The 27,804-nt window shown below is 57.1% G+C and overlaps 1 protein-coding gene across 1 annotated transcript; it reads left to right on the plus strand.

Moving 5' to 3' along the window:
* The first annotated feature begins 1,425 nt into the window (after positions 1-1,425).
* LOC135888804 (C-signal-like) lies at positions 1,426-21,002 on the plus strand. The gene is made up of 6 exons (XM_065416589.1): positions 1,426-1,572; positions 14,398-14,449; positions 16,092-16,279; positions 19,360-19,518; positions 19,867-19,977; positions 20,628-21,002. Exons 1-6 carry the CDS (start codon positions 1,426-1,428, stop codon positions 20,739-20,741), a joined length of 771 nt encoding a protein of 256 aa, XP_065272661.1. The 3' UTR covers positions 20,742-21,002.
* Positions 21,003-27,804: the final 6,802 nt, after the last annotated feature.

The following is a 27,804-nucleotide window of genomic DNA, read 5'->3' on the forward strand; positions in this document are numbered from 1 at the left end:
GCTGCCACCACCCAAATGCAAAAATCCCCTGGAACCCAGGAAGGAGCACTTGGAAATTCCTCCCTGTGGGGTACCCTGAAGCCCTTTCACCCCTCTCCGGGGAAGAGCTGAGAAGAAAACAAAGGAAATTAGCTGTTGTCACCAACTAATCAAACAGCACAGGCACGAACCTCTCAGAACACAACACTCCAAATCCAGTTCTTTAAAAAGGTAAATTTTATTAAAAACAAAAAAGAAAGGAAATACATCTGGAATTTAGGCTTTTGCTAGATTTTAAAAGAGCAATTCCAAAAATTAAGCACCCAAAATAGCTTTCTTGGGGGTTCAGCTTAAAGGTTACAAGCAAACAAAAGCATCTGGGGTTAGCACAGAGGAGATCCACGAGCCAAAATAAAGAAATAACCTGATCGCATTTATCTAAACATTCCCTGCCCCAATGATTCCTTCTAAGTATGGAAGATAATTTTTCATACCTGGTTCAAACCTTACACCGCATTCCTGCTTATAGCATTGCTGCTCTGTGTCCCTGCAGCCCAGAGAGAACAACAGACAAAGGGAAAGTTTCTTTCCCAATTTTAAAAAGTTCTAGCCTTCCCATTGGCTCTTTTGTCAGGTGCCCACTTTTTTTTCTTACCTGGGGGACTTTTTAACCCTTTACAGGAAAAGCAAGTAGAGAACAGCTTTACATCTGATACTCCTTGATGAAACAGAGGAGCCAGAGGCGACAGTATGGGGGGGGCGATGAGGGTCACGTGCCGCCCCTGCGTCAGTGCCCCCCCCCCGGGCCCCTCTGCTTTTTTCCCAGCAGCTCCCGCGGGCTCCCCCATTTTTCTGGAGGTGCCCCCCCTGGCCCTGGTGTGCATGGGGTCTTCGCCCCTGCAACCCTTTTTTCTACTGGCGCCTTGGATAGGAGCCTTGTCTTATAACAGGCTTAATCAAAAGTGATACAAGATACAAAAGTGAGATCTTGGAAGAGTGTTTTCATAATGTAATAAAAATACTGTAATGATAAATAATTAATAAATAATGTGTAATAAGCATGTCATAAAAACAAATTTTATATTTCCAGATCACTGCTTTTATAATTAATGCTGAGGAAGGGAGAAAATCCCTGGAAATATTCATTTTTAGGAGGGGGTTTACGAGACGACAATTTAGTGAAAGGGGTTAACGTTTGGGAACCACTGAACTAGGAGAAACAGGAGTTGATTTGTCTGTCAGAGAAAACATGCCTTCCTCTAGCAACGTGTTTCCTCCTGTGCGGCTCTGGCCGGACTGAAAGATGCCAGGTAAATGCACAGGAAATCAGCACGGAAGAGTGCATTTTAGCTGCAGCCACTAGGGGAAATGCACCAGGGCGAGGGAACTAGGGGAAGTTTCCTGAGCACACGCCTACAGAGCAGGACCTGTGACAGCTGAGGGAGCATGGCGGGGCTCAACGTCCGCAGCGTTCTAGTGACCGGATCCAATCGGGGAATTGGGCTGGAGCTGGTGAAGCAGCTGCTGGGGAAATCAAACCCGCCGCAGTGGGTCTTTGCCACCTGCCGGGACCCAGAGGGAGCACGAGGACAGGTCAGGAATTACATAACATCTGGCTTTGTTATTGGCACTGCTCCAACACTGTGCACTTGCTGCTAAATAAGGAGAGCCAGTCTCATCTGAGAGCTGCCTTCGGGCTTGCAGTCGTGTTCATAAGGAAAGCTGGGGAGGGGCTGCTTATCTGGCCTACGTCCTTGGAATGAACGGCTGCTTTCTGGTAGTAAGTGTCCTTGCAGCCGTGTCTGGGGCAGCACAGAGCAATGCACCAATCTATGCTCAGGACAAACTCAGTCTCTGCCAGCCTGTGCTGAGCTACCGACCAGCTGGACAGCTGGGGCCACTGAGAGGGGCCTGAGCAAAAACCCTGCATCTAACCACTCCGGAAACTCACCCCGAAGGCAAGAGATTTGCCATTGGCCTCTAGCTACATAATGCACTGAGCCAGGCTGGCCTTTGCAGCTGTGCAAAGTGAGGGGCAAAGGCAACCAGGCTGCTTAGGGAGCCTTTGCACAGCTGTGAATGAGCACGCCCACCTGTGCAAGGCCATAGAGAAGCTGGCCCAGTGAGCTCTGGGCAGCAGCTGTGGCTAATTGTGTTGAAATCCAAGTGCTTCCAAGTTAGAAAGCACCAGAATGATGGTGCCCGTGCAGCCTTAACTTGCCCCCCTTGCACAGGCATTACGTACTGTGTTTACTTACATTAGTGCAGACTCCCTCTTTGCACGGGACCCCTCAGTGTTCAGGAGGGACCTGCTCTGGGGCTGGAGCAGGGCGATGTAGTACTGGGGCGGGTGGGGCTAGGCCTCCCCCCTTGAGTAAGGGGGAGGAACCACCCATCCCAGGCTACAATTGATTTCTGGGGACAAGAAAGGAAAAAAGAGCAGCGTGGTGAGGTCAGAGGTAAAGCATCAGGGATTCAGAGGTGGACACTGAGCAGAGAACACCGGATGGCACCCAATGCTCCTCAAAGGTGTCCAAGGAGTTAGTGGACACGGCCCAGAGGATCTCTGCCTGGAGACGGGAGCACAAGGGACTAGAAATGGTCCCCACAGTCACAAGGCCCCCCGTCCCCCATCCAGCTTCCTCCCCTGGGCCGCTGGCTGGCCGTCCTGCCCAGTGCCTCAAGGAGGCTGACAAGGCAGTCCTGAGACTTCGTGGGCCATGGGTGGGGGGTGCATAGATCAGGAGCTGGGGGGAGCCACAGCCTAAGTGAGAGGCTCTGGAGGAGCCGGAAGGGGGCTGCAACCTGACGCACCCTACGTGCACCAGGGCATGGGCAGCGGGTATAATAGGCAAGGCTGAGCCTTCCCTGGCACACCCGCTGCCGGACACCTGGGCTGTGGTGGCCCCGCCCCTTCTGCTCCCTGCTCCGTCCCTTCCCCAAGGACCCCACCCACCGCCTGCTGCTGCTGGCTGGTGAGTTCCTCCTCTCCTCCACTGCACCCCCCATCTCCGGAGGTGCTCACCGCATCCTGCCTCACCCCACCTCCCATGGGGGCAGGCGAGTGAGGAGGGATGTGGCAGAGGAAGGTCTGCGGGGAGGGGTGAGGAGGCGACTGGTGGGCAGCTGGGGGAGGGGTCTCGTGGTAGGTGGCGGGGGTCTGGCGTGGGAGTGAGGAGTCAGGCGAGGGGGTTGACGGGGGTGAGGAGCTGGGCAGGGGGTTCTGGAGAGGGTGAAGAGTCGGGCGGTGGGTTCTGAAGGGGGGTGAGGAGGCAAGTGGTGGGCAGGTGGCGGGGGTCTCGTGGTAGGTGGGGGTCTGGCGTGGGAGTGAGGAGTCAGGCGAGGGGGTTGACGGGGGTGAGGAGCTGGGCAGGGGGTTCTGGAGGGGGTGAAGAGTCGGGTGGTGGGTTCTGAAGGGGGGGTGAGGAGGCAAGTGGTGGGCAGCTGGGGGGGGTCTTGTGGTAGGTGGGGGGGTCTGGCGCGGGAGTGAGGAGTCAGGCGGGGGGGTTGACGGGGGTGAGGAGCTGGGCAGGGGGTTCTGGAGGGGATGAAGAGTCGGGCGGTGGGTTCTGAAGGGGGGTGAGGAGGCAAGTGGTGGGCAGGTGGTGGGGGTCTCGTGGTAGGTGGGGGTCTGGTGCGGGAGTGATGAGTCAGGTGGGGGGATTGACGGGGGTGAGGAGCTGGGCGGGGGGTTCTGGAGGGGAGTGAAGAGACAGGCGGTGGGTTCTGGTGGGGGGTTGAGGAGGCGAGTGATGGGCAGGTGGGGGGGGGTCTCATGGTGGGTCTGCCAGGGGCGTGAGGAGGTGAGCGGCGGGTGGGCAGGGGGGTGAGGAAGCGGCGGACGGACAAGCAGGGGGGTGAGGAAGGATGTGGCGGGCGGGGGGGGTGAGGAGGGACGTGGGGAGCAGGGGGGGGCTGACCTGGGAGGGGGTGAGGCCTGGGGTGGGGACAGAGTGTGGGCGGGTCCAGGGGTGAAGAGGCGGGACAGGGAGCTAGCCTCCCCCAGGGGAAGTTTCACCCGCCGGCCCTGCCCCGGGGTCCTTGCTGCAGAAGGGGCAGGTGTCAGGAATTCATGACCCATGGCAATCGTGTGCTCATGCCCCTGGCTCAGTGGAGGAGCTACCAGCTGGTATCCCCAGGGGGCCCTGGAGCCAGAGTGGAGTAGGGGCTTGCCCACCATTGTTCCTTGCCCCCCACAGCTGGCAGCAAACTGGAGAGAGTCCAGAGGAGAGCAACAGAAATGAGAAAAGGTTCAGAAAACCTGACCTGAGGAAGGGTTTAAAAGATCGGGGCATGTTTAGTCTGAGAAAAGCAGACTGAGGGGGGACCTGAGAACAGTTTTCAAATGTGTTAAGGGCTGGCACAAAGAGGATGGTGATCAATCTCCACTGAAGTGATGGTCTTAATCTGCAGCCAGGGAGATGTTGGTTAGATATTAGAAAAACTTTCTAACTCTCAGGGCAGTTAAGTTCTGGAACAGGCTTCCAAAGGAGACTGTGGAATCCCCGTCACTGGGGGGTTAAGAACAGGTTGGACAAACCCGTCAGGGCTGGTCTAGGTTTAACGGTCCTGCTTCAGCACAGCGGGCTGGACTAGATGATCTATTGAGGTCCCCTCCAGTTGGACACGTCTGGAATAAATTGCCTAGGGCGGTTGTGGAATCTCCATCTCTGGAGATATTTAAGAGTAGGTTAGATAAATGTCTATCCGGGATGGTCTAGACAGTATTTGGTCCTGCCATGAGGGCAGGGGACTGGACTCGATGACCTTTTGAGGTCCCTTACACTCCTAGAATCTATGAATCTATGATTTCATCCAGAGGTTCCTGGATGTTTTATTGGCATGATTTCTATACCAGCTGTATTTTAGAGCCTGTCCTCTCCAGTTAAGAGTCTGGGGCCAACCTCGGTGAAACCTTACCAATGATCTGGTGGTAGCGAGGATGCTTTAAAATCGTGCTGATCTCTCTTGCTCTGAGGAACCCGCTAAGAGCAGGCCTCCTTCCACTGGCTCAGCAGGAAGTCACAGGAAGTCACAAGGAAAGAGACATCCCAATATCCTGGAGGGAAAAGCGAGAGTGATGTTTCTTGGGAAGGAGAGTGTGGTTCTGCTCTGGCAAGTGACCGTGAGACTGATCATTTACCAGACCTGTATCCTGGGTACGGTTCTCTGGGCAACACAGGCTGGGCAGACTGGAGCTGTGCCAGCTCCCTGCGCAGGGGTCATTCAGAGCACCAGGTCTGCCTGACTCTAGCGACTCAGGGACACCCCCGGGGAAGCCAGCACAGCTCAGGGAGACGGGGGTGAGGAGGTGTATACCTCCGCAGGATTGCTCCCTACATTCCAATCACAGGGCCGCTTGGTTCCATCTGCGCTCGCACACTGCGCCACCACAGTGCGCTTGCACAGGGGCACGCCCAGGCAGAGCCTGCCCTGCAGGTATCTTTGTTTTACAGGCAATGATGCCAGAAAGGTAAATGATGGCTCGAGAGACCATAGCCCCCTTTGGAACAGCACATTAATTTGTCTTTGTAAGGCACCAGATGGCTACAGGACTGAGGGGTCTTTAAAAACAGGACAGTTGGGTGCTTGGGACTTGCTCCGAAATACCAGCCTGGGATGTGTGTCTGCCAGTACCCCAGAGAGCTGCACGCAGTACAGAGAAATCTATCGCTAGACAGATGGATCCCAGGGGAGGGGTCTGATTCTCCCCTTAGCCCAGGGTAGATCAGGAGTGACTCTGTGTAAGGTAGTGGAGTTACACTGGGGTAAAACTGGCTGCAGAGACAGTAGAATCTCAAGGTAGGCTTTTATAAAAATGTTATTAAGATGATGTTTAAAAGAAGTGAACGGTACAGAGTTTAAGTGTAGAAGTTTCTGGTTATCGGGGAATAACGTACAGATTATCAAGGGGTGCGAAGTTCAGTTTATGATCTTTTGGCGTAAGGAATACATAATCTGCAATATCCCCAATTGGGGGTAAAAGATTACCGGGCCAAAGTACAGACATTGAGAGAGGAGGGTATGTTGTTCATAGAATGGCTATGTTCGGGTGTGGAGTATAATGAGTGGATACGATGATGAGGATGGAGTGACCTTCATTTGGGGAGATTTAACGTTCAGTGGGTTTATGGTTCCAGTTCATATGGTCCAACGGAGAAAGTTTCTCGGTCCCTTTCTCATAGTCGATGCACAATGTCACTCCAGCTCACGCCTCCTGGTACTGTCGGTGGCCGGTGATGTGTTCAGTGTAGATGTCCCTGGACCATTGGCAGGGGCGGCTCTATGTATTTTGCCGCCCCAAGCACAGCAGTCAGGCAGCCTTCGGCGGCATGCCTGCGGGAGGTCCACTGGTAACGTGGATTTGGCAGCATGCCTGCAGGAGGTCCGCCGGTCCCGCGCCTTCGGCGTACCCGCCGCCAAATTGCCACTGAAGCCGCAGGACCGGCGGACCTCCCGCAGGCATACCGCCGAAGGCTACCTGACTGCTGCCCTCACGGCGACCGGCAGGCCGCCCCCCGCAGCTTGCCGCCCCAGGCACGCGCTTGGTGCGCTGGTGCCTGGAGCCGCCCCTGACCATCGGATGGTGTCTGAGACCATGAGGCGCCTCATGAGCCGTGCGTAGCGTCGACCGATCCTGCAAGTCCGCAGCACACGCTCGTTGCAGGGGTCCCAGGCACCCAGGGCTCCAACGATCAGGGTGTCCATGTGCCCCTCGAAGTCCTTCGCTCTCAGGGTGTCGGCCAGGGGAGCGTACTTTTCCAGCTTACGAAAGGCCGGGGTCCTGTTCTCAAAGGAGATTGTGATATTTACATGCCAGATGTGCTAAAGATTCATATGTCCCTTCATGCTTGAACCACCCATCCAGAGGACATGTTTCCATGCTGATGACACTCTTTAAAAAAAATAATGCATTAATTAAATTTGTGACTGAACTCCTTGGGGAGAATCGTAGGTCTCCTGCTCTGTTTTACTCGCATTCGGCTATATATTTCATGTTATGGGAGTCTCAGATGATGACCCAGCATGTTGTTCGTTTTAACAACAATTTCACTGCATATTTGACAAAACGCAAAGAAGGTACCAATATGAGATTTCTAAAAATAGCTACAGCACTCGACTCAAGGTTTAAGAATCTGAAGTGCCTTCAAAATCTGGAAGGGACGAGGTGTGGAGCTTTCAGATGTCTTAAAAGAGCAACACTCTGACGTGGAAACTACAGAACCTGAACCACCAAAAAAGAAAATCAACCTTCTGCTGGTGGCATCTGACTCAGATGATGAAAATGAACATGCGTCGGTCTGTACTGCTTTGGATCGTTATCGAGCAGAACCCGTCATCAGCATGGACGCATGTCCTCTGGAACGGTGGTTGAAGCATGAAGGGACATATGAATCTTAAATATCTTGTGACGCCGGCTACAACAGTGCCATGTGAATGCCTGTTCTCACTTTCAGGTGACATTGTAAACAAGAAGTGGGCAGCGTTATCTCCTGCAAATGTAAACAAACTTGTTTGTCTGAACGATTGGCTGAACAAGCAGTAGGACTGAGAGGACTTGTAGGCTCTAAAGTTTTACATTGTTTTATTTTTGAATGCAGTTATTTTTGTATATAATTCTACATTTGTAAGGTCAACTTTCATGATAAAGAGATTGCACTATAGTACTTGTATTAGGTGAATTGAAAAATACTATTTCTTTTGTTTTTTACAGTGCAAATATTTGTAATCATAAATAAATATAAAGTGAGCACTGTGCACTTTGTATTCTGTGTTGTAATTGAAATCAATATATTTGAAAATGTAGAAAACATCCACAAATATTTAAAAGAATGGTATTCTATTATTGTTTAACAGTGCAATTAATCGCACAATTATTCATGATTGATATTTTTTAATCGCATGATTAATTGCGATCATTTTTTTTAATAACTTGACAGCCATAATTTAAATTAAATACAGGTTCAATTTTTAAAAATAAACCTATTGTAAATTAAATTTGAAATTTAAGGCCTAAATTTATTATAATCTATTAAAATCATTTAAATTAAACAGAAAAAATAATATTCACCAGTTCTGCTTTGCTACCAAGCGTTAAAGCAAGTCAAACTGCTGAACTGGGGAAGTCACTGTCTAGGCACCTGGAACCAGAGTTTGCTGAAGTGGATCACTTGATCATTACCTGTTCTGTTCATTCCTTCTGGGGCACCTGGCATTGGCCACTGTTCGCAGACAGGATACTGGGCTGGATGGACCTTTGGTCTGACCCAGTCTGGCCGTTCTTATGTTTTTATGAAGTGCTAACCCGGCTTTTGACAGCAGTAGCCTCTTCAGCAGGTGCAAAGAATATCTTCCTCATATCAGTTTATTTAACTCCTTAAAGTTCAATGACTAGGGGTATGTCTACACTACGAGGGTAGTTCGATTTCACTTAAATCGAATATATGGAATCGATATTGCAAAGTCGAACGTGTGTGTCCACACTAAGGACAGTAATTCGACGTTGTGAGTCCACACTAACGGGGAAAGCGTCGACATTGGAAGCGGTGCACTGTGGGCAGCTATCCCACAGTTCCCGCAGTCCCCGCTGCCCATTGGAATTCTGGGTCAAGCCGCCAATGCCTTCTGGGTAAAAAAAATGTGTTGAGGGTGCTTTTGGGTAATTGTCGTCATCCGTCCATCACTACCGCCCTCCCTCCCTCCCTGAAAGCGCCGGCGGGAAATCAGTTCGCGCACTTTTCTGGTCAGTGACAGCGCGGACGCCACAGCACTGCGAGCATGGATCCCGCTGCGACCATCGCTGCAGTTGTGGCCGTTGTCAACGCCTCGCAGCTTATCATCCACCTTTACCAGAGGCAGATGCAGATAAACCAGGCGAGGAGGCTACGGCACCGCGGTGAGGGCCTGAAGTCTGAGAGTAGCACAGGCCAGTCAGAAAGCACGGGACCCAGCGCCGAGGACATCACGGTGACAATGGGTCATGTGGATGTTGTGGAACGGCGATTCTGGGCACGGGAAACAAGCATGGACTGGTGGGACCGCATAATGCTGCAGGTCTGGGATGAATCCCAGTGGCTGCGAAACTTTCGCATGCGGAAGGGGACTTTCCTTGAACTTTGTGAGTTGCTGTCCCCTGCCCTGAAGCGCAGTGACACCCGGATGCGAGCAGCCCTGACTGTCCAGAAGCGAGTGGCCATAGCCCTCTGGAAGCTTGCAACGCCAGACAGCTACCGGTCAGTCGCGAACCACTTTGGCGTGGGCAAATCTACCGTGGGGGTTGTTGTGATGCAAGTAGCCAACGCAATCGTTAAGGTACTGCTCTCAAAGGTAGTGACCCTGGGAAACGTGGAGGTCATCATAGATGGCTTCGCCGCGATGGGATTCCCAAACTGTGGTGGGGCTATAGATGGAACTCACATCCCTATCCTGGGACCGGAGCACCAGGCCAGCCAGTACATCAACCGAAAGGGCTACTTTTCAATGGTGCTGCAAGCACTGGTGGACCACAGGGGACGTTTTACCAACATCAACGTCGGATGGCTGGGCAAGGTTCATGACGCTCGCGTCTTCAGGAACTCTGGTCTGTTTAGACGGCTGCAGGAAGGTATTTACTTCCCGGACCACAAAATAACTCTTGGGGATGTGGAGATGCCTACAGTGATCCTCGGGGACCGAGCCTATCCGCTAATGCCCTGGCTCATGAAGCCCTATACTGGCGCCCTGGACACTGAAAAAGAACTGTTCAACTACCGGCTGAGCAAGTGCAGAATGGTGGTGGAGTGTGCTTTTGGCCGTCTCAAGGGGAGATGGAGAAGCTTACTGACTCGCTGTGATCTCAGTGAAACCAATATCCCCATTGTTATAGCAGCTTGCTGTGTGCTCCACAATCTCTGTGAGAGCAAGGGGGAGACCTTTATGGCGGGGTGGGAGGTTGAGGCAAATAGCCTGGCATCTGATTACGCCCAGCCAGACAGCCGGGCGATTAGAAGAGCCCAGCGGGACGCGCTGTGCATCCGGGAGGCTTTGAAAGCTAGGTTCCAGAGTGAGCACGGTTACCAGTGACTTTTCAGTTTGTGTACAGAGAAGCTGAACCTGCCCCCGTTTCTTTACCCAGTTAATGTTGACTATCCTCTCCAGTTACATACCCCCTTCACCCCCTTCCAAAAAAATAAAATCAGTTTTATTTTGTTAATGAACACCGTTGTCTTTATTACTGTTTTCGCGGGAATGTTTTAAACCTGGGACGCAGACTGTGGTGGGGAGCGGGTGTAGTGTACTGATGCTTCTAAACTCCAGGAATGACAGGATTCGCAGTGGTGGACTGGTGGTTTCAACGGAGCCTGCCAGCCCTCCTGAGCGGGACTGCGTGTATGTGGGGGCTATGTGACTTTATGGCGGGGGAGGAGGGTTACAGATCCCCTGCTGCGTGGCTCTGTGATCCAGGAAAAGGACCGCTGCATAAGATCTGTAACTGCCCTCCCCCGCCACAAAGTCACAGAGCAACCCCCACACACACACACAGAACATGAAAACCACCTCCCAGACTGACCAGGGTAACTAGTCACTGCACTGTGTATGTGCCCTGCTGCTGGACCTGCCCCCGCCTCTGTACCCTGCTAAAGGTGACTGTCCTGTCCAATTACCAAGCCCCTTCCCCCCCTTCAGACAGACTCTCCTCCAAAAGAACATGATGGAAACAGTAATGAACAGAAACGTATTTTTTATTAACAACCACACATGAAACTGGGGGGTGAAACTTGGACGGGGGCTTGGGTGAGGCGGGAAGGAAAGGACTTTTCAAATTTTGGGGAATGACAGCCTTCTGGTGCTTGAGCAGTCTGCAGGGGTGGAGTGAGAGTTTTCACGGACTCTGCCGCCCCTCCTTCTTTGGACTTTGGGCGAGGGGGGTATGGGACTTGGTGGCGGGGGAGGGCGGTTACTGATAGACTGCAGCGGGGCTCTGTCCTCCTGCCTCCGTTCCTGCAGAACATCAACAAGGCGCCGGAGCGTGTCCGTTTGCTCCCTCATAAGTCCAAGCAGCGTTTGAGTCGCCTGCTGGTCTTCCTGCCGCCACCTCTCCTCACGTTCCATGTGTGTCCGGTGCATTTGGGACAAATTCTCCCTCCACTGGTTCTGCTGTGCTGCCTGGGCTCGGGAGCAGCCCATTAGTTCAGAGAACATGTCCTCTCGCGTCTTCTTCTTCCTCCGCCTAATCTGCGCTAGCCTCTTGGAGTGTGATGCCAGGCTGGGTTGGGAGACAGTCACAGATGTGGCTGTGGGAATGAGAAAAAGGTAGTGAATTCCTCCGAAAGATAAATGTAGTTGTGAACAAAGAACATAGTCTTTCTCTGTGAACAAGACCATGCACTGCACCTATCACATGCGCAATCAGGACAAGGTCGAATTTTCGGACCTCGCCTTCAGTGCCTGGGGTCTTGCACTGCCGATCTGGGAAGCGGGGCAGGACACCGGAATTTCTGTAGCAGGCAGACATGGTAAGCCGTAGACTTATGGCTGCTTAAAACTTTAATAGTAGCACTGGCCTCCTTTCACACTGAAAGCAATGCCAGTCTCTGCTGCCAGCAATCGGCCAAGCATGAACTCTGCCCCTGTCCCACCCCCTCGCGGCTGTCCCAGGGAAAGATCCCTGTATGCTGCCCCTCTCCCGCCTCCACCGCGTGGCTGTAAACCGGCGGTTACAGTTCTGTAAAGGAACGGGCAAGCAGTCCCAATACTAACAGTCCCCTACCTAATTCAAAGCAGGTCATCATGAGCGACATCACAATCATGAGGATCTCAGACAGCGATAAAGAACGAATGCTTCGGGAAAGCCAGCAAAAACCAGGGCCGTATGCCGCCATGCTGTGCAAGGCTATGATCCCAGAGTACTTGAGGATCTCCTGGCGCGGAAACGTCTCCTACTTCGGAGGACCCAATAAGGCCGCTCTCCCCAGGAACCTGATGCACAGGCTTTCCAATTACCTCCAGGAGAGCTTCCTCGAGATGTCCCTGGAGGATTTCAGCTCTATCCCCGGACATATAGACCGCATTTTAATATAGCTGCACTGGCAGGGACTAAAGAGTGGAGCGGCTTGGGCAGCAGAATCATGCAAAACCGGACATTGTTAGATTTTTTTTAAATAGTTGGGACTGAATAGTTAAGCGCCTAGGGCAAACAAATCATGAAAAACACATTGTTGTTATTGTTAATATTCCAGTTCTGTTAAAAATAAATGTTTAGATGTTTAAAACACTTACTGCTTGATCCTTCCCCTGAATCTGTGTCCGGGTTAAATGCTGGGGACGGTTGGTAGGGGATCTCTGTAAGGGTGATGAAGAGATCCTGGCTGTCGGGGAAATCAGCTTGGTAAGCGCTGTCGACTGCCTCGTCCTCCTCATCTCCTTCCTCATCTTCCCCGTCCGCTAACATGTCCGAGGAACCGGCCGTGGACAATATCCCATCCTCAGAGTCCACGGTCAGTGGTGGGGTAGTGGTGGCGGCCGCACCTAGGATGGAATGCAGTGCCTCGTAGAAACGGGATGTGTGGGGCTGGGATCCGGATCGTCCGTTTGCCTCTTTGGTCTTCTGGTAGCCTTGTCTCAGCTCCTTGATTTTCACGCGGCACTGCGTTGCATCCCGGCTGTATCCTCTCTCTGCCATGGCTTTAGAGATCTTCTCGTAGATCTTTGCATTCCGTCTTTTCGATCGCAGCTCGGAAAGCACGGACTCATCGCCCCACACAGCGATCAGATCCAAGACTTCCCGATCAGTCCATGCTGGGGCCCTCTTTCTATTCTGGGATTGCACGGCCATCTCTGCTGGAGAGCTCTGCATCGTTGCCAGTGCTGCTGAGCTCGCCACGATGTCCAAACAGGAAATGAGATTCAAACTGCCCAGACAGGAAAAGGAATTCAAATTTCCCCGGGGCTTTTCCTGTGTGGCTGGTCAGAGCATCCGAGCTCGGACTGCTGTCCAGAGCGTCAACAGAGTGGTGCACTGTGGGATAGCTCCCGGAGCTATTAGCGTCTATTTCCATCCACACCAAGCCTAATTCGATATGGCCATGTCGAATTTAGCGCTACTCCCCTCGTTGGGGAGGAGTACAGAAGTCGAATTTAAGAGACCTCTATGTCGAACTAAATAGCCTCATGGTGTGGACGGGTGCAGGGTTAATTCGATGTAACGGCGCTAAATTCGACATAAACGCCTAGTGTAGACCAGGCCTAGTTCTTTCTAAGTTAAGAAGCAACTTGGGAGCTGGAAAAACAGAAAAGCTTGTTTTCCTCTTCCAGGTTTGAGAGTATGAGATCTGCTAGTCCTAAAATCTTGTGGAACATGGTACCAGAAACCATCAGCTCAGGTCACTAACTACAAATACTTCCTTTGTTTTAATAAATCAGTTTTAAATGTAAATATTTTTGATAAATGATTTTTCTTATGTATCCAGCACATTTAAAGTAGTTTTATTTTAACTAATACCAAAAAATGCTGGTTTTGCACATTTTACATTAATTTGAATTGCCATCCAAGTAGAGCTTGATACAAATCACAAGTAAAAACTTAACCATCTAGTAAGTAAAAAATGCATCACTCACCATTTTCTAACTGGGATGGTCCTCGACATGCCAGCGTGGCCTAACTTTGGAGTGCATGACTTTGCAGCCATAATGTTCTTTCAGCGTAGGGCTTTTTGTGTGTGACTGAATATGGGGGACTGTGGGAATCTCCCTGTTCTCCGGATCTGTCCCGGTGTCTAGGGGCCTGAGCCAACTCCCATTAAAGTCAACAGAGAGACTCCCATGGACTTCAGTGGGAGTTTGCTCGGGCTCAGTTTTGCGTGTTATTGTAAATATTGCTCCTGTGACCCACCCCTAACTCTGGGACTGATTCTCTGCCTTTCTCACCCAGCCTGTCCAAGCTGGTGGGACAATGAAGCAAATAGGGTAAGTAAGTGTGTTTGTGCACATGTGCGAGTACAGTCCCTCATGGACACAGACGTGCCACAGTGCAGTGGGGGAGGTCTAGGCTGGATATTAGGAAACACTATTTCACTAGGAGGGTGGTGAAGCACTGGAATGGGTTACCTAGGGAGGTGGTGGAATCTCCTTCCTTAGAGGTTTTTAAGGCCCGGCTTGACAAAGCCCTGGCTGGGATGATTTAGTTGGGGATTGGTCCTGCTTTGAGCAGGGGGTGGGACTAGATGACCTCCTGAGGTCCCTTCCAACCCTGATATTCTATGATTCTATGATACACTTATCGTCGGCCTGAAATCAGTGGGAGCAGTTGGGCAGTACTGCCATACTCTACGGAGACAGACTCTGGCCCTCAGTTCGTATGTGGCTTTGGGGCCGTAGCCCGGCCCTTACCTCTGCCTTCTGCTGCAGCTTTCCATTGTTCTCCATGTTTCTCTTTTTTAGGAGCTGCGGAATCTGGTTTCTAAACATCCAAACCTGGTGATGGTGAAGCTAGGTATGTGCTCTGCCGCCGAACGATTCCCTGCAAGTCTGGGCGCTCCAGCTGTGGGACTGGCTGTTCCCCTCCTGGGCCTGTGCACTAGACTCCCCGAAAGCACCTCTCACGTTCAGCTGCTAACCCCCAAAGCCACTCCTGTGTTTCTCAGCCCTCTGTGCACTGCTGCAAAGTCAGCTGTGCCAAGCTTCCTGAAACCCATCTGCCACTCGGGTCCGGGATCTCGTCAGCTGCCCCGGAATCTGCATGGGGCATATAAAAAGCTCAGGTTCTTTGGGAAGAGACACGAGATTTTCCCACGGGGTGGCTTGGGGTCTCAAGAGGGGAGGCATGGCATAGCTGGGGTTTCTCCAGGAAGGGTGGGGCTCCAGTCCTGGAGGGAGGGGTGCTCAGGGCTTCTCCAGGAGGGGGGCCTCAGGCAGAAGGAGTGAGGCCAGGGGGACTAGCCTCCCCGAAGGGGGGCTCCACCCACCACCCATGGCTGTGCCTCTGTGGCGGTTCAGTAAGGACGCTGCTGCACCGTGGGGAGAGCGTCTCCCGTCAGCGTGGTTACTCCACCTCCACGAGCGGCCCAAGCGGTGTCCGTGGAGACGCCCTCCTGCCCACATAGCGCTGTCCACACCAGAGGCTAGGCTGGTAGGACTGAGTCGCGCAGGGCGGTGGCTGAGCAGCGTGGTCACACCGATTGTGAGGTTATAGTGCAGACCTGGCCTGAGGCACCGTGCATTTACACCAGGAGGTACCCAGGGGGGTCCCAGATCCGGGTGTAGTGACTCCTGCACAGTGCTGCGTTGATGGCCTTCAGAGCGCTCATTGGTACCAGACAGGGGTGGTGCGCCAGCCTATGCGCTGCATTTATTTCTCCCAGCAGCAGAGCACCATCTGGTGCCTGCAAGGAGATGGCAAGGTTAGTGCGTCTGTGAGGTAGAGCCCAAGGTCACTGCCAGGTGACTGGGTTTATCTAGGACCCAGACTTGTTTCTTGGCATCCTTCCCCTCATCCTCTCCTTCTGCGCTCCTCCTTTGGCGTCCTGACAGCCTCCCCAGCCCGTTCACAGCAGGCTCAGTGCAGAAATGGTGACACGAAGGGCTGCTCGGGTGCTTTCCTAGCTGTGTTTGTCTAACCCTCCCGCTCCGTCCTGGCACCGCTGGGGATCTGCATGGATTGGAACTGCCCCGTGGCTATTTCTCCAGCACAGGGCCCCTGAGGGTAACTGCAGAGAGAAGGGACAGGGTCTCCCCCACCCCAAAGTGATGTGGAATCTGTGCTGCCCATGTCTAAGTTTCCAGCCCCCTTCCTCAGAGAGCCCCAGCTCTCATCTTCGCCGCGAATTCAGAGCACTGTCTGCACAGCTGGTTTGGGAACGCGGGCGCAAGACCCGCTAGCCCCAGTCTGTCGATCCAGGTGCGCTCCTGCAGGCTGCATGGACAGACGCTCAGGGTCTCTCCGGAGCTGCTTGTCTGAGCAGCCGTTGCTTGGGGACTGAAGTGCCTATGGTGAGGTGAACACTCTGGAGTGTGGCTCACCGAGTGGGCTCACTGCACTGGAGGGCTAGCCTGCACCCCCAGAGATCTCAGCGCCTGTAACTCAACAAAGGGCTCTCGGTACCCCTAACCTCACAGCCCCTCCACCCTCTTCACAGACGCCGTGAATCCAGCAAGCATTGAGGAAGCAACCCGGAGGGTTGAGGAGCAGCTGGACGGCTCGGGCCTGAACCTGGTAATAAATAACGCTGGCATTTTCTCCAACGTGTCTCTGGCAACAGTGGATTCCGAAGAGATGCTGGGTGCCTACAAGACTAACGTGGTTGGGCCAATGTTGGTGGGCCAGGTAAGGCTGCAGTGGCCAGGATGCTGCTGCACTTCCAGGGAGCGGGTGTAAGGAGGGAGACCTCTGGAAGAAGGGGAGGGCTGAGCTGAGCTTCCAGCTGGAGATATCAGCTGTGTCCATGGGACGGGGCGTACCCCCCGCACCAGCACCACCAGAGTTAGAGGAGCTGGAGAGGGGTGGTCACCTCCCCGAATGCACCTGGGGCCAGCCTGTGCTCAGGGGGCATTAACAGAGCAGAGGGCGGGCCCCTGGTGTAGGGAGAGAGCTGGGTGCTCATGCTCTCCACGAAGGCAGAGATGCAGGGAGTCGGCTCCTGAGGGGAGCCTGGAATTGGAGGGAGAATCAGGAGCTGCTGAGGGATGACGCCTGCCTGAGCCCTGGGAAGGCAGAGAACGTTGCCAACCCTAGACTGTGGAGGGAGTGAGGCCCAGGCACCTGAGGAAAGAGGGGAGGTTGCTGCATTCTAGCCAAGGCTCAGCTGCAAGGGAGGGGGGCAGCCAACTGAGCCCCATTTGGACAGAAGATTAAATTGTCTCTGGATTTCTGTTGCACTTGTTAAAGGACTCGGTGGCCCCGGAAGGGGTCAGACATTTGAATGTGGCTGGGCCAGAGGATCAGGTCACGTGTATGGCTGGAATGGGCCAAAGAACACAAGAGGGAAACTGAGGCGAAGTGGCTGCAGCATTCCATCGGGCCACCAGGGAGCGTGCTGGCGTGGCAACTGGCTACAGTCCGAGTTTTCTTTTTAGGATGCACAGCTATTAGTGCAATTACGCCCCTCCCAGCGCCAGCTGAGTGAGTGCAGCGCCCGGACGGACCGGACGGGGGCGGTGCTGGCAGAGCCGCTCGGTCTCTGCCTGGCGGAGCGGCGGGAGACCCAAGCACGCGCTGCTCGGGGGCAGCCCGGAGCTCGCCCGCAGAGCCCCCCGGCTCCGGGGAGACGATCGCGGCCGCCTCTGGCTGCTCCAGCGGGGCGGGGCATGGTGTGTGAGCGGCCCGGAGCCGGGCCCGGCCGGGAAATCACCCGGATCTGTGGTCGGGGCCCAGCGTGGGCCCCTCTCTGCGGCTGTGGGCACTGGGCGGTCCGGGGTCACGGCGGCGCTGGGCCCGTAACGACACCACGCGGCCCCACAGGCGTCCACCGGCCCTGGCCTCCGCCCGGCCCTGTGTCGCGGGGCGTGCTGGGAGTTGTAGTTCGCACGCCAGGGCGTTCCGCCTGGGCCCTTGGACTGCTCCGCCACCTGCACTACGAGTCCCACAATGCCCCGCGCCTGCTGCCAGCCGCCTCGGCTGCGGTGGGTGGGCTGGGAACGGACCGGACCGAAAAGGAAGCGGTGCAGGGGGAGTGTCCCATTGCCAGCCACGGGCCCGCCTGGGTCTGTGCCCCCGGGCCTGGCCCGTGCTGGCTGCCCGCGCCCCTGCCGGGGGGATGGCCGGACACCCCCTGCACTGCGCGGAGCGGAGGGGGCAGTTGTGGGGCGAGTCAGCGTGCGACGGGGGAGCTGGGGGCGGAGGGAGGGGAGAGTCTGGCTTGAAGGTGGGGGTGGGAGTAGAGGGAGGGAGGGAGGTTGAAGGTGGGGGTGGGGAGGGAGGGAGGGAGGGGAGAGTCTGGCTTGGAGGTGGGGGTGGGAGTAGAAGCAGGGAGGTTGAAGGTGGGGGTGGGAGTGGAGGGAGGTTGAAGGTGGGGAGGGAGGGGAGAGTCGGTTGAAGGTGGGGGTGGGGAGGGAGGGAGGCAGGGGAGAGTCTGGGTTGAAGGTGGGGGTGGGGGCAGAGAGAGGGAGGTTGAAGGTGGGGAGGGAGGGGAGGGAGGTTGAAGGTGGGGAGGGAGGGGAGAGTCTGGGTTGAAGGTGGGGGTGGGAGTAGAGGGAGGGAGGTTGAAGGTGGGGGTGGGGGGAGACTCTGGGTTGAAGGTGGGAGTCGGGGCAGAGGGAGGGAGGTTGAAGGCGGGGGTGGGCAGTAGCAGGGTAGGGGGAGACTGAGGAGAGCCCTTGTGTGAAGGTGGGGGTTATTTGTGTGTGGGGGGGTGGGGACAGTAGGATGGACTGGACGGGGGAGCCCAGGTGTGAAGGTTGGGGTAGGGGCTTGGCTTGAGGCTGGATTGTGGTAGCTTTGGTGGTAATGTCTGTCTCTCTCTCAGTGGCCCTTGCTCCCAGCAAAGTCATGAGCACCAGCAATTTTCCTCCCCACACTCCACCCCAGTAACTTTACTGGCTCACTTGCCTCACCACCCCTCATGACTACAAAGGGAGAAATAGGCTAAAAACTAACTTTTAAAAAAGTTTTGTAAACATTATTGCACCAAAGTAGAAAATCCAGTTTTCAGAAAATGTATTTATGAAATGTAACTTGGGTGGAGGTGGGGAGATGCAGGTGCAACTCCACTGATTGCTGCATCCAGGCTTAATGTGGCTCATAAATGTGCTAGTTAAGCACAAGCAGGCCCTGAGTGTTTAAACAAAAAAGACAAAACTAACAGACAACACCCCTCCCACACAAACAAACCAAATTCAAGAGTATTCTGGGTATATTGATGCTAGCCGAGTTTGTTTTCTATGGGCTGAGTGCAAATCTCAATCAACTCTTATTTTGTTTAAATAAAAGTTTTCATCCCCATCCCAGCAGTACCGAGTATACTATGGTGTCGTCGCACCAGGCCACACTTAGAAGGGGCCGGGGCCCACAAATATGTTTGGCGCCAGGCCCACAAAAGGTTAATCTGGCCCTGGTTGTCAAAAGTACTTTGTACAGGTGCCTGTGTTCCCGATGGGAAACTGAGGCACAAGAAGGCATATTGGATGTGCCCAGGGTCACATAAGTCAGTGGCAAAGCCAAGGATAGAGCCCAGAACTCTGCGTTTGGTCCTGTGCTTCCCCCTTCATGCGTCACCTAGCGCGGGGCTTGGGAGCGCGCTCGGGGGGGGGGGGGGGGGAAGAGCCCAGAAGTTTGAGGCTAATTGAAAACCCTCCTTTTCTGGTCTGTGCTTCCCCCTGGGCTACCTGGGACTGTGTTGGATGGAGCTAGCTCCGAGAGCGAAGGGGTACTACCTCCACACAGACCCCATGGGACCGTCTTCCCGCCAGGCGTTCCTGCCCTTGCTGAAGAAGGCTGCCCAGGGAAGTAGCCAGAAAGGGCTGAGCTGCAGCAAGGCAGCCATTGTCAACATCTCCTCTGTTCTGGGATCCATCGAGAGAGTCCCTGAGACGTTCTTCAAGCCAGTCATCTCCTACCGCTGCAGCAAGGTACGGCCCTGAGCCTGGATCCCAGGGGCAGTGGTATCCCCTGCTCATGTACGCTGCTGTTCCAGCTGGGCAGTGTCCAAAGGCAGTGCCGGTGGGCAGGACCTTGCAGGATGTAGCTGTGGGGCTCTTGGTTTTTACGTGCTGTGCCTTTAACATGCTCAGAGCTCTGGGTATGGCCTCACCGCAGCACTAAGCAGGCGTTTTGGCCTTAGTGTCGCTACTGCCTGTCACAGGAGCCGCACACACTATGCTCTCTCCTGAGACCGTGCAGCTGCTCCTGGGTGTGGAGGAACACAGCCAGTGTGAGCGCATGGTAATGCCCTCAGCTCACGAGCCCTTCCCCTGCAGGCTGCTCTCAACATGCTGACCCAGTGCCAGGCGCTGAGCTACGCAGAGGACGGGATTCTGTGCGCTGCAGTTCACCCCGGCTGGGTGCAGACAGACATGGGCACCCAAGAGGTGGGTGTTGGGTCCCTGGGAGCAGCAATTGCGGCACGGGGGAGGGGCTGGGGTTCGGGAACCTCCCAGCGTAGAGCAGCTGTCTGCAGCAGTACATGAACTGATCCCTGCCTCCGGTGATGCCTGGGTCTTTGAAGTAAGCCTGTGCAGGTCACGACCTCCAACCTCGTGTCCGACCTTCCAGCTTATCCAGTACACACTACCCACCATGGCCCAGAGCTGCAAGCCAGAACCACGTGTGCCTGATCTGCCCGCACAGCCGCTGTGTGTGTGTGTGGGGTACCTATACGTGTAACGGACCAGTCACCTGTGTGCACACCTGCCAACTGTGCACACACTCGTGGCTCTGCAGCTGGGCCATAGGAGCACGTACAGATAAACTCCCACGTCTGCGAGCGAGGGCGTATGCACGTGCAGGAAGTGTGCCCAGGCCTGACTGTATGGGGTGACTTGGCCCCAGAGAACCAAGTCCAGCTTCCATAGGTGCTGGAACTTCGGATGCTGGGGGGGCTGCCATACCTCCTGGCTTGAAGTGGTTTCCATCATATCCAGGGATTATAGTTTGGTTCAATGGCTCAGCCCCCCCACTGTACACTTTGTTCCAGCCCCCGGCCAGCCTGTTGACTTCTGAATTTCCTGGACTGTTGCAGGCCGACCTGCCCGTGGACGAAAGCGTGCGGGGGATTCTCACCGTGCTTCCTACCCTCTCCGAGAAACACAGCGGGAGCTTCTGGAGCTGGGCAGGGAAGACTATTCCCTGGTGAGAGAGCAGCACGGTACGTGGGCTGAGAGCAGAGGTGCCGGGTGCCAGAAGTCCTGCGGCCCGAGAGGGGAGGCCATGACCTCAGGCGGTTCCCGGCTGCACATGCTCCATGGAATCTGTTTAGGTGTTTGCAGAGCCGAGGTCACGGAATAGAAATCCCTTGTTTGTAAAGGCGCCGGTGGGTTCCACACAGTCAGTGTGATCCGCAGATGGGCCCATGAGCTCCCTGTAGCTGAGTCACTAATAAATACTCTGAGACACAGACAGTGCCAGTCCTCTCTTCTCCCAGCAAGCCCCAGGCTCCCCTGCAGATGGGGTGTCTGCCCTGGCCCCTCTCTGCCTGCTCTCCCAGGACTCCAGAGCCCAATTCACATCACCTGTGCCTGTCTGTGTGTGCACTTACCACTTGGCCAAACGGGGGAGCTGCACACGTGCGTGACTGGTCAGGTACGCAGCTGCTCAGGAACCTGGTGGGTGGAGAGTGCTGGCTGGGGGCTGGCAGAGGTGGAGACGCATTTCTCTGCCACAACCATCTAGGGTTAAAACTTGCCTTTTCTCTCCCCCTCTGACGTGGACCCAAAGAGCCTGTCCTCTGATGCGGCTGGGCTGCCCTGAGCTAGAGCCAACACACGGCTAGGATTGGCTGGGCTCAGAGCCCGAGGGGCAGCCTACAACTCACAGTCCAATGGCAGAGGTGGGGGGCAGCTAAGTTGACTGTAAGCCACCTGTGCGCCCCCTGATCCTGGGCTGCTCTGGGGCTGGAGAGGCCCCTGGTGGGAGTTAGACAACCTCTGGGTGCTGAGTTCCAGCAGCCTCCGTGGGCTGCTCCACAGGTTACATTGCTGCATCCCCTCCCCAGCACTCCCGTCTCCCCACCAGCCCTGCCTGCCGCCTGGCCTCTTTGCAAGGGATTCCATGGAGGAACTGCTGTGGATATAGGGTCCTTAGAGGGGCTAACGTGAGACTCCCAAAATAACCACGCCCCTGCCATCCGACCTAGAGCTGTTGCTTTTTCCACACAGGCACTTGCTGCCATGTGGGACTAGAGTTTGGGCCCATGACCTCTCTGGGACGGAGAAGGGGCAGGCTCTCGCATGCTGGCTCTGAGAGGGGCAGCATGCCGCTAAGTGTGAAAAATGCATTTGGAGCCCCAGCCGGCCCTGCAAAAAGCGTCGTTCTCCAAGCTTGGGTTTGTTGCAGCAGACAGATTCTGTGCATTGGGGTTATGACAAATGCCAGGTGAAACACGGGAGACTTCAGTGGATGTTCCAGGGAGATGGCTAGGAACATGCGCCGGCCTGAATCGCTGGCCCAGCTGGCCAGGGATTTTGTTACAGAGGCAAGTGAGAGCCAGGTTATGGCAAGCATGGAGCTCAGACTGGAAACCTTGCTGCCCCAGCTGGCCCCAATCCTGCAAAAATCTAGGGGGGGTGGCGTACGTAATTCCCCAAAGCACCTTTGAAAATCCCCGGCTAAGGCCTCTTCTCCGCCCCTGCTCTGCCGCAGGAGGTGCCTGAGGCGAGGACAGGACCGAATCCTGCCCCGGCCCCTGCACACGGGGCAGGGCCAGTCCAGCTGCTGTTGAAGAAGGGGGGGGGGGAGAACGGCTTGTGCCAGGGAGGTGCGAGGCCTGCGTGCAGCAATGTCCTGAGCACTGAGCCGGCAGGGGGCGGGGTTCATCCTTCATTGCTCTGAAGTGCATGGCATGGCCAGCTGCTGCCTGCTAACACCCTGGAAAGGAAATGGCTTCCTCGGGTTTTGGCCAGCCCCAGGGAACTGATGCTGAGTTTCCACAGCAGGGGAAGCTGGAGCTGAGCTCCCTTGCTTGCTTCCTGCCCCCGCTGTGAGAGGATTTAACCCTGCAATGGCTGAATTAAAAGGGACAAGGAGCTCGTGGCAGCAAACCAGGAATAACTTTCCTCAGTCAGACTAAGCAGCCAGGCCTTGGGCAAGCCCCGAGGACTCGGCTCGCTCCTCTGCTGCTAGCGTCTTTATTAGAGAAGGCTGCGAGTCTCCTTTCTAGCCCACAAGGGAGTGGTGCAAGGTCAATGCCGCAGGGCAGCCTAGCGGACAGAGCACTGCACCGGGACTCAGGGAGCTTGGCTCTGACCTGGGCAAGTCGTTTTCCCTGCTCTGTGCCCAGTTTCCCCTTCTGTGAAATGGGGAGGTGGCCAGGTGCCCGGTTTACAAGTCCGCTAGCAAAGGGGAACTTTTTCCAAAGTTCGGTAACTGCAGGTGAGGGGGAGGTGCCGGGTCATTGCCCAGGCCAGCCCCTCCTCAGCCTGGGTTGTCTCCTACTTGCACTAGGCGGCTGGAGCTCCCAGCCCCGGCTCTGCATCCACCCTGATTGAATTGGCTCTGTTAACACTGGTTCCCCACTTGTGAGGTAACTCCCTTCTCTTCATGTGTCAGTATATAACGCCTGCATCTGTCACTTTCACTCCATGCATCTGAAGAAGTGGGGTTTTTTACCCACGAAAGCTTATGCCCAAATAAATCTGTTAGTCTTTAAGGTGCCACCGGATTCTTTGTTGTTTTTGTGGATACAAACAAGCTACCCCCGATACCTGACAGATGGGCCTGGGGCTGTGCTGAGTGGGACTCAACGGTTCTCTCCTATTCACCGCGGTTGCTCTGAGGTTCACTCCTGTCTCAGTGAGAGGTGCCTCATTCCCAGCTAGACCGCAGCACGCGACGCTGCCAGCAGAGATCACTGGGAAGCGAGGGATAAACAAGGCAGAGAGGAACCCTCGGCCGCACAGATGCATCCAGTAAGTGCAACAAAGGGCTCAGCTTTTTCCTCTTGCCCTTAGCATCTGCCAAAACAAACGGGGCTGAGCCAGGGACTCGGGACACGCTGGTTTCCTTTCCTCTTCACCATTCCAAGGTCACAAAGCCCATGAGCCACCCAGCTTCCCAGCCCGGCCCAGCCCCTTTGGCCTTTGTGCACATTTGCTTTTTCTCTTTATCGGAGGCTGTTTTTCTGCCCGACGCCGGGGAGCTGGCTGCAGTAGACCCAAGGGACACGGCACCGTGCAGCTCACATGCGCATCCCCGAGGCCGGATGGACCCCCTTGGTGAGCTAATTACCATAGATAATACTAGCTTCACCCCTAAACACTATGTATCCCATACACACATACACTGAGATAGCACTAGCTGTCTATAGAGGTACATGGTGTTTAGGGATGGAGCAAGTGCTATTCTGTATATGTGTGATGGGGTACATAGCACTAGCTCCGCCCACTAATTACTATCTCTAGGGCGGATATCTGGTGATTGGGGCGGAGCTGGAGCTCTGTGCGGCGGGTAGATGGCGAGTGGGGCGGAGCCGGAGCTCTGTCAGGTGGGTAGATGGCGAGTGGGGCGGAGCCGGAGCTCTGTGCGGCGGGTAGATGGCGAGTGGGGCGGAGCCGGAGCTCTGTGCGGCGGGTAGATGGCGAGTGGGGCGGAGCCGGAGCTCTGTCTGGCGGGTAGATGGCGAGTGGGGCGGAGCCGGAGCTCTGTGCGGCGGGTAGATGGCGAGTGGGGCGGAGCCGGAGCTCTGTGCGGCGGGTAGATGGCGAGAGGGGCGGAGCCGGAGCTCTGTGCGGCGGGTAGATGGCGAGTGGGGCGGAGCCGGAGCTCTGTGCGGCGGGTAGATGGCGAGTGGGGCGGAGCCGGAGCTCTGTCTGGCGGGTAGATGGCGAGAGGGGCGGAGCCGGAGCTCTGTACGGCGGGTAGATGGCGAGTGGGGCGGAGCCGGAGCTCTGTGCGGCGGGTAGATGGCGAGTGGGGCGGAGCCGGAGCTCTGTCTGGCGGGTAGATGGCGAGAGGGGCGGAGCCGGAGCTCTGTACGGCGGGTAGATGGCGAGTGGGGCGGAGCCGGAGCTCTGTGCGGCGGGTAGATGGCGAGTGGGGCGGAGCCGGAGCTCTGTCTGGCGGGTAGATGGCGAGAGGGGCGGAGCCGGAGCTCTGTACGGCGGGTAGATGGCGAGTGGGGCGGAGCCGGAGCTCTGTCTGGCGGGTAGATGGCGAGAGGGGCGGAGCCGGAGCTCTGTGCGGCGGGTAGATGGCGAGTGGGGCGGAGCCGGAGCTCTGTGCGGCGGGTAGATGGCGAGTGGGGCGGAGCCGGAGCTCTGTGCGGCGGGTAGATGGCGAGTGGGGCGGAGCCGGAGCTCTGTGCGGCGGGTAGATGGCGAGAGGGGCGGAGCCGGAGCTCTGTGCGGCGGGTAGATGGCGAGAGGAGCGGAGCCGGAGCTCTGTGCGGCGGGTAGATGGCGAGTGGGGCGGAGCCGGAGCTCTGTGCGGCGGGTAGATGGCGAGTGGGGCGGAGCCGGAGCTCTGTGCGGCGGGTAGATGGCGAGTGGGGCGGAGCCGGAGCTCTGTGCGGCGGGTAGATGGCGAGAGGGGCGGAGCCGGAGCTCTGTCTGGCGGGTAGATGGCGAGAGGGGCGGAGCCGGAGCTCTGTACGGCGGGTAGATGGCGAGTGGGGCGGAGCCGGAGCTCTGTCTGGCGGGTAGATGGCGAGAGGGGCGGAGCCGGAGCTCTGTGCGGCGGGTAGATGGCGAGTGGGGCGGAGCCGGAGCTCTGTGCGGCGGGTAGATGGCGAGTGGGGCGGAGCCGGAGCTCTGTGCGGCGGGTAGATGGCGAGAGGGGCGGAGCCGGAGCTCTGTACGGCGGGTAGATGGCGAGTGGGGCGGAGCCGGAGCTCTGTCTGGCGGGTAGATGGCGAGAGGGGCGGAGCCGGAGCTCTGTGCGGCGGGTAGATGGCGAGAGGGGCGGAGCCGGAGCTCTGTGCGGCGGGTAGATGGCGAGTGGGGCGGAGCCGGAGCTCTGTGCGGCGGGTAGATGGCGAGAGGAGCGGAGCCGGAGCTCTGTGCGGCGGGTAGATGGCGAGTGGGGCGGAGCCGGAGCTCTGTGCGGCGGGTAGATGGCGAGTGGGGCGGAGCCGGAGCTCTGTGCGGCGGGTAGATGGCGAGTGGGGCGGAGCCGGAGCTCTGTCTGGCGGGTAGATGGCGAGAGGGGCGGAGCCGGAGCTCTGTCTGGCGGGTAGATGGCGAGAGGGGCGGAGCCGGAGCTCTGTACGGCGGGTAGATGGCGAGTGGGGCGGAGCCGGAGCTCTGTCTGGCGGGTAGATGGCGAGAGGGGCGGAGCCGGAGCTCTGTGCGGCGGGTAGATGGCGAGTGGGGCGGAGCCGGAGCTCTGTGCGGCGGGTAGATGGCGAGAGGGGCGGAGCCGGAGCTCTGTCTGGCGGGTAGATGGCGAGAGGGGCGGAGCCGGAGCTCTGTCTGGCGGGTAGATGGCGAGAGGGGCGGAGCCGGAGCTCTGTACGGCGGGTAGATGGCGAGTGGGGCGGAGCCGGAGCTCTGTCTGGCGGGTAGATGGCGAGAGGGGCGGAGCCGGAGCTCTGTGCGGCGGGTAGATGGCGAGTGGGGCGGAGCCGGAGCTCTGTGCGGCGGGTAGATGGCGAGAGGGGCGGAGCCGGAGCTCTGTGCAGCGGGTAGATGGCGAGAGGGGCGGAGCCGGAGCTCTGTGCGGCGGGTAGATGGCGAGAGGGGCGGAGCCGGAGCTCTGTCTGGCGGGTAGATGGCGAGAGGGGCGGAGCCGGAGCTCTGTCTGGCGGGTAGATGGCGAGAGGGGCGGAGCCGGAGCTCTGTACGGCGGGTAGATGGCGAGTGGGGCGGAGCCGGAGCTCTGTCTGGCGGGTAGATGGCGAGAGGGGCGGAGCCGGAGCTCTGTACGGCGGGTAGATGGCGAGTGGGGCGGAGCCGGAGCTCTGTGCGGCGGGTAGATGGCGAGTGGGGCGGAGCCGGAGCTCTGTGCGGCGGGTAGATGGCGAGAGGAGCGGAGCCGGAGCTCTGTGCGGCGGGTAGATGGCGAGTGGGGCGGAGCCGGAGCTCTGTCTGGCGGGTAGATGGCGAGAGGGGCGGAGCCGGAGCTCTGTGCGGCGGGTAGATGGCGAGTGGGGCGGAGCCGGAGCTCTGTGCGGCGGGTAGATGGCGAGTGGGGCGGAGCCGGAGCTCTGTCTGGCGGGTAGATGGCGAGAGGGGCGGAGCCGGAGCTCTGTGCGGCGGGTAGATGGCGAGAGGAGCGGAGCCGGAGCTCTGTGCGGCGGGTAGATGGCGAGAGGGGCGGAGCCGGAGCTCTGTGCGGCGGGTAGATGGCGAGAGGAGCGGAGCCGGAGCTCTGTGCGGCGGGTAGATGGCGAGTGGGGCGGAGCCGGAGCTCTGTCTGGCGGGTAGATGGCGAGAGGGGCGGAGCCGGAGCTCTGTGCGGCGGGTAGATGGCGAGTGGGGCGGAGCCGGAGCTCTGTGCGGCGGGTAGATGGCGAGAGGGGCGGAGCCGGAGCTCTGTGCGGCGGGTAGATGGCGAGAGGAGCGGAGCCGGAGCTCTGTGCGGCGGGTAGATGGCGAGTGGGGCGGAGCCGGAGCTCTGTGCGGCGGGTAGATGGCGAGTGGGGCGGAGCCGGAGCTCTGTCTGGCGGGTAGATGGCGAGAGGGGCGGAGCCGGAGCTCTGTGCGGCGGGTAGATGGCGAGTGGGGCGGAGCCGGAGCTCTGTCTGGCGGGTAGATGGCGAGAGGGGCGGAGCCGGAGCTCTGTCTGGCGGGTAGATGGCGAGAGGGGCGGAGCCGGAGCTCTGTCTGGCGGGTAGATGGCGAGAGGGGCGGAGCCGGAGCTCTGTGCGGCGGGTAGATGGCGAGAGGGGCGGAGCCGGAGCTCTGTCTGGCAGGTAGATGGCGAGTGGGGCGGAGCCGGAGCTCTGTCTGGCAGGTAGATGGCGAGTGGGGCGGAGCCGGAGCTCTGTGCGGCGGGTAGATGGCGAGAGGGGCGGAGCCGGAGCTCTGTACGGCGGGTAGATGGCGAGTGGGGCGGAGCCGGAGCTCTGTCTGGCGGGTAGATGGCGAGAGGGGCGGAGCCGGAGCTCTGTGCGGCGGGTAGATGGCGAGTGGGGCGGAGCCGGAGCTCTGTGCGGCGGGTAGATGGCGAGAGGGGCGGAGCCGGAGCTCTGTGCGGCGGGTAGATGGCGAGAGGAGCGGAGCCGGAGCTCTGTGCGGCGGGTAGATGGCGAGTGGGGCGGAGCC

Source organism: Emys orbicularis, chromosome 14 (assembly GCF_028017835.1).
Source record: "Emys orbicularis isolate rEmyOrb1 chromosome 14, rEmyOrb1.hap1, whole genome shotgun sequence".
Lineage (NCBI taxonomy): Eukaryota > Metazoa > Chordata > Testudines > Emydidae > Emys > Emys orbicularis.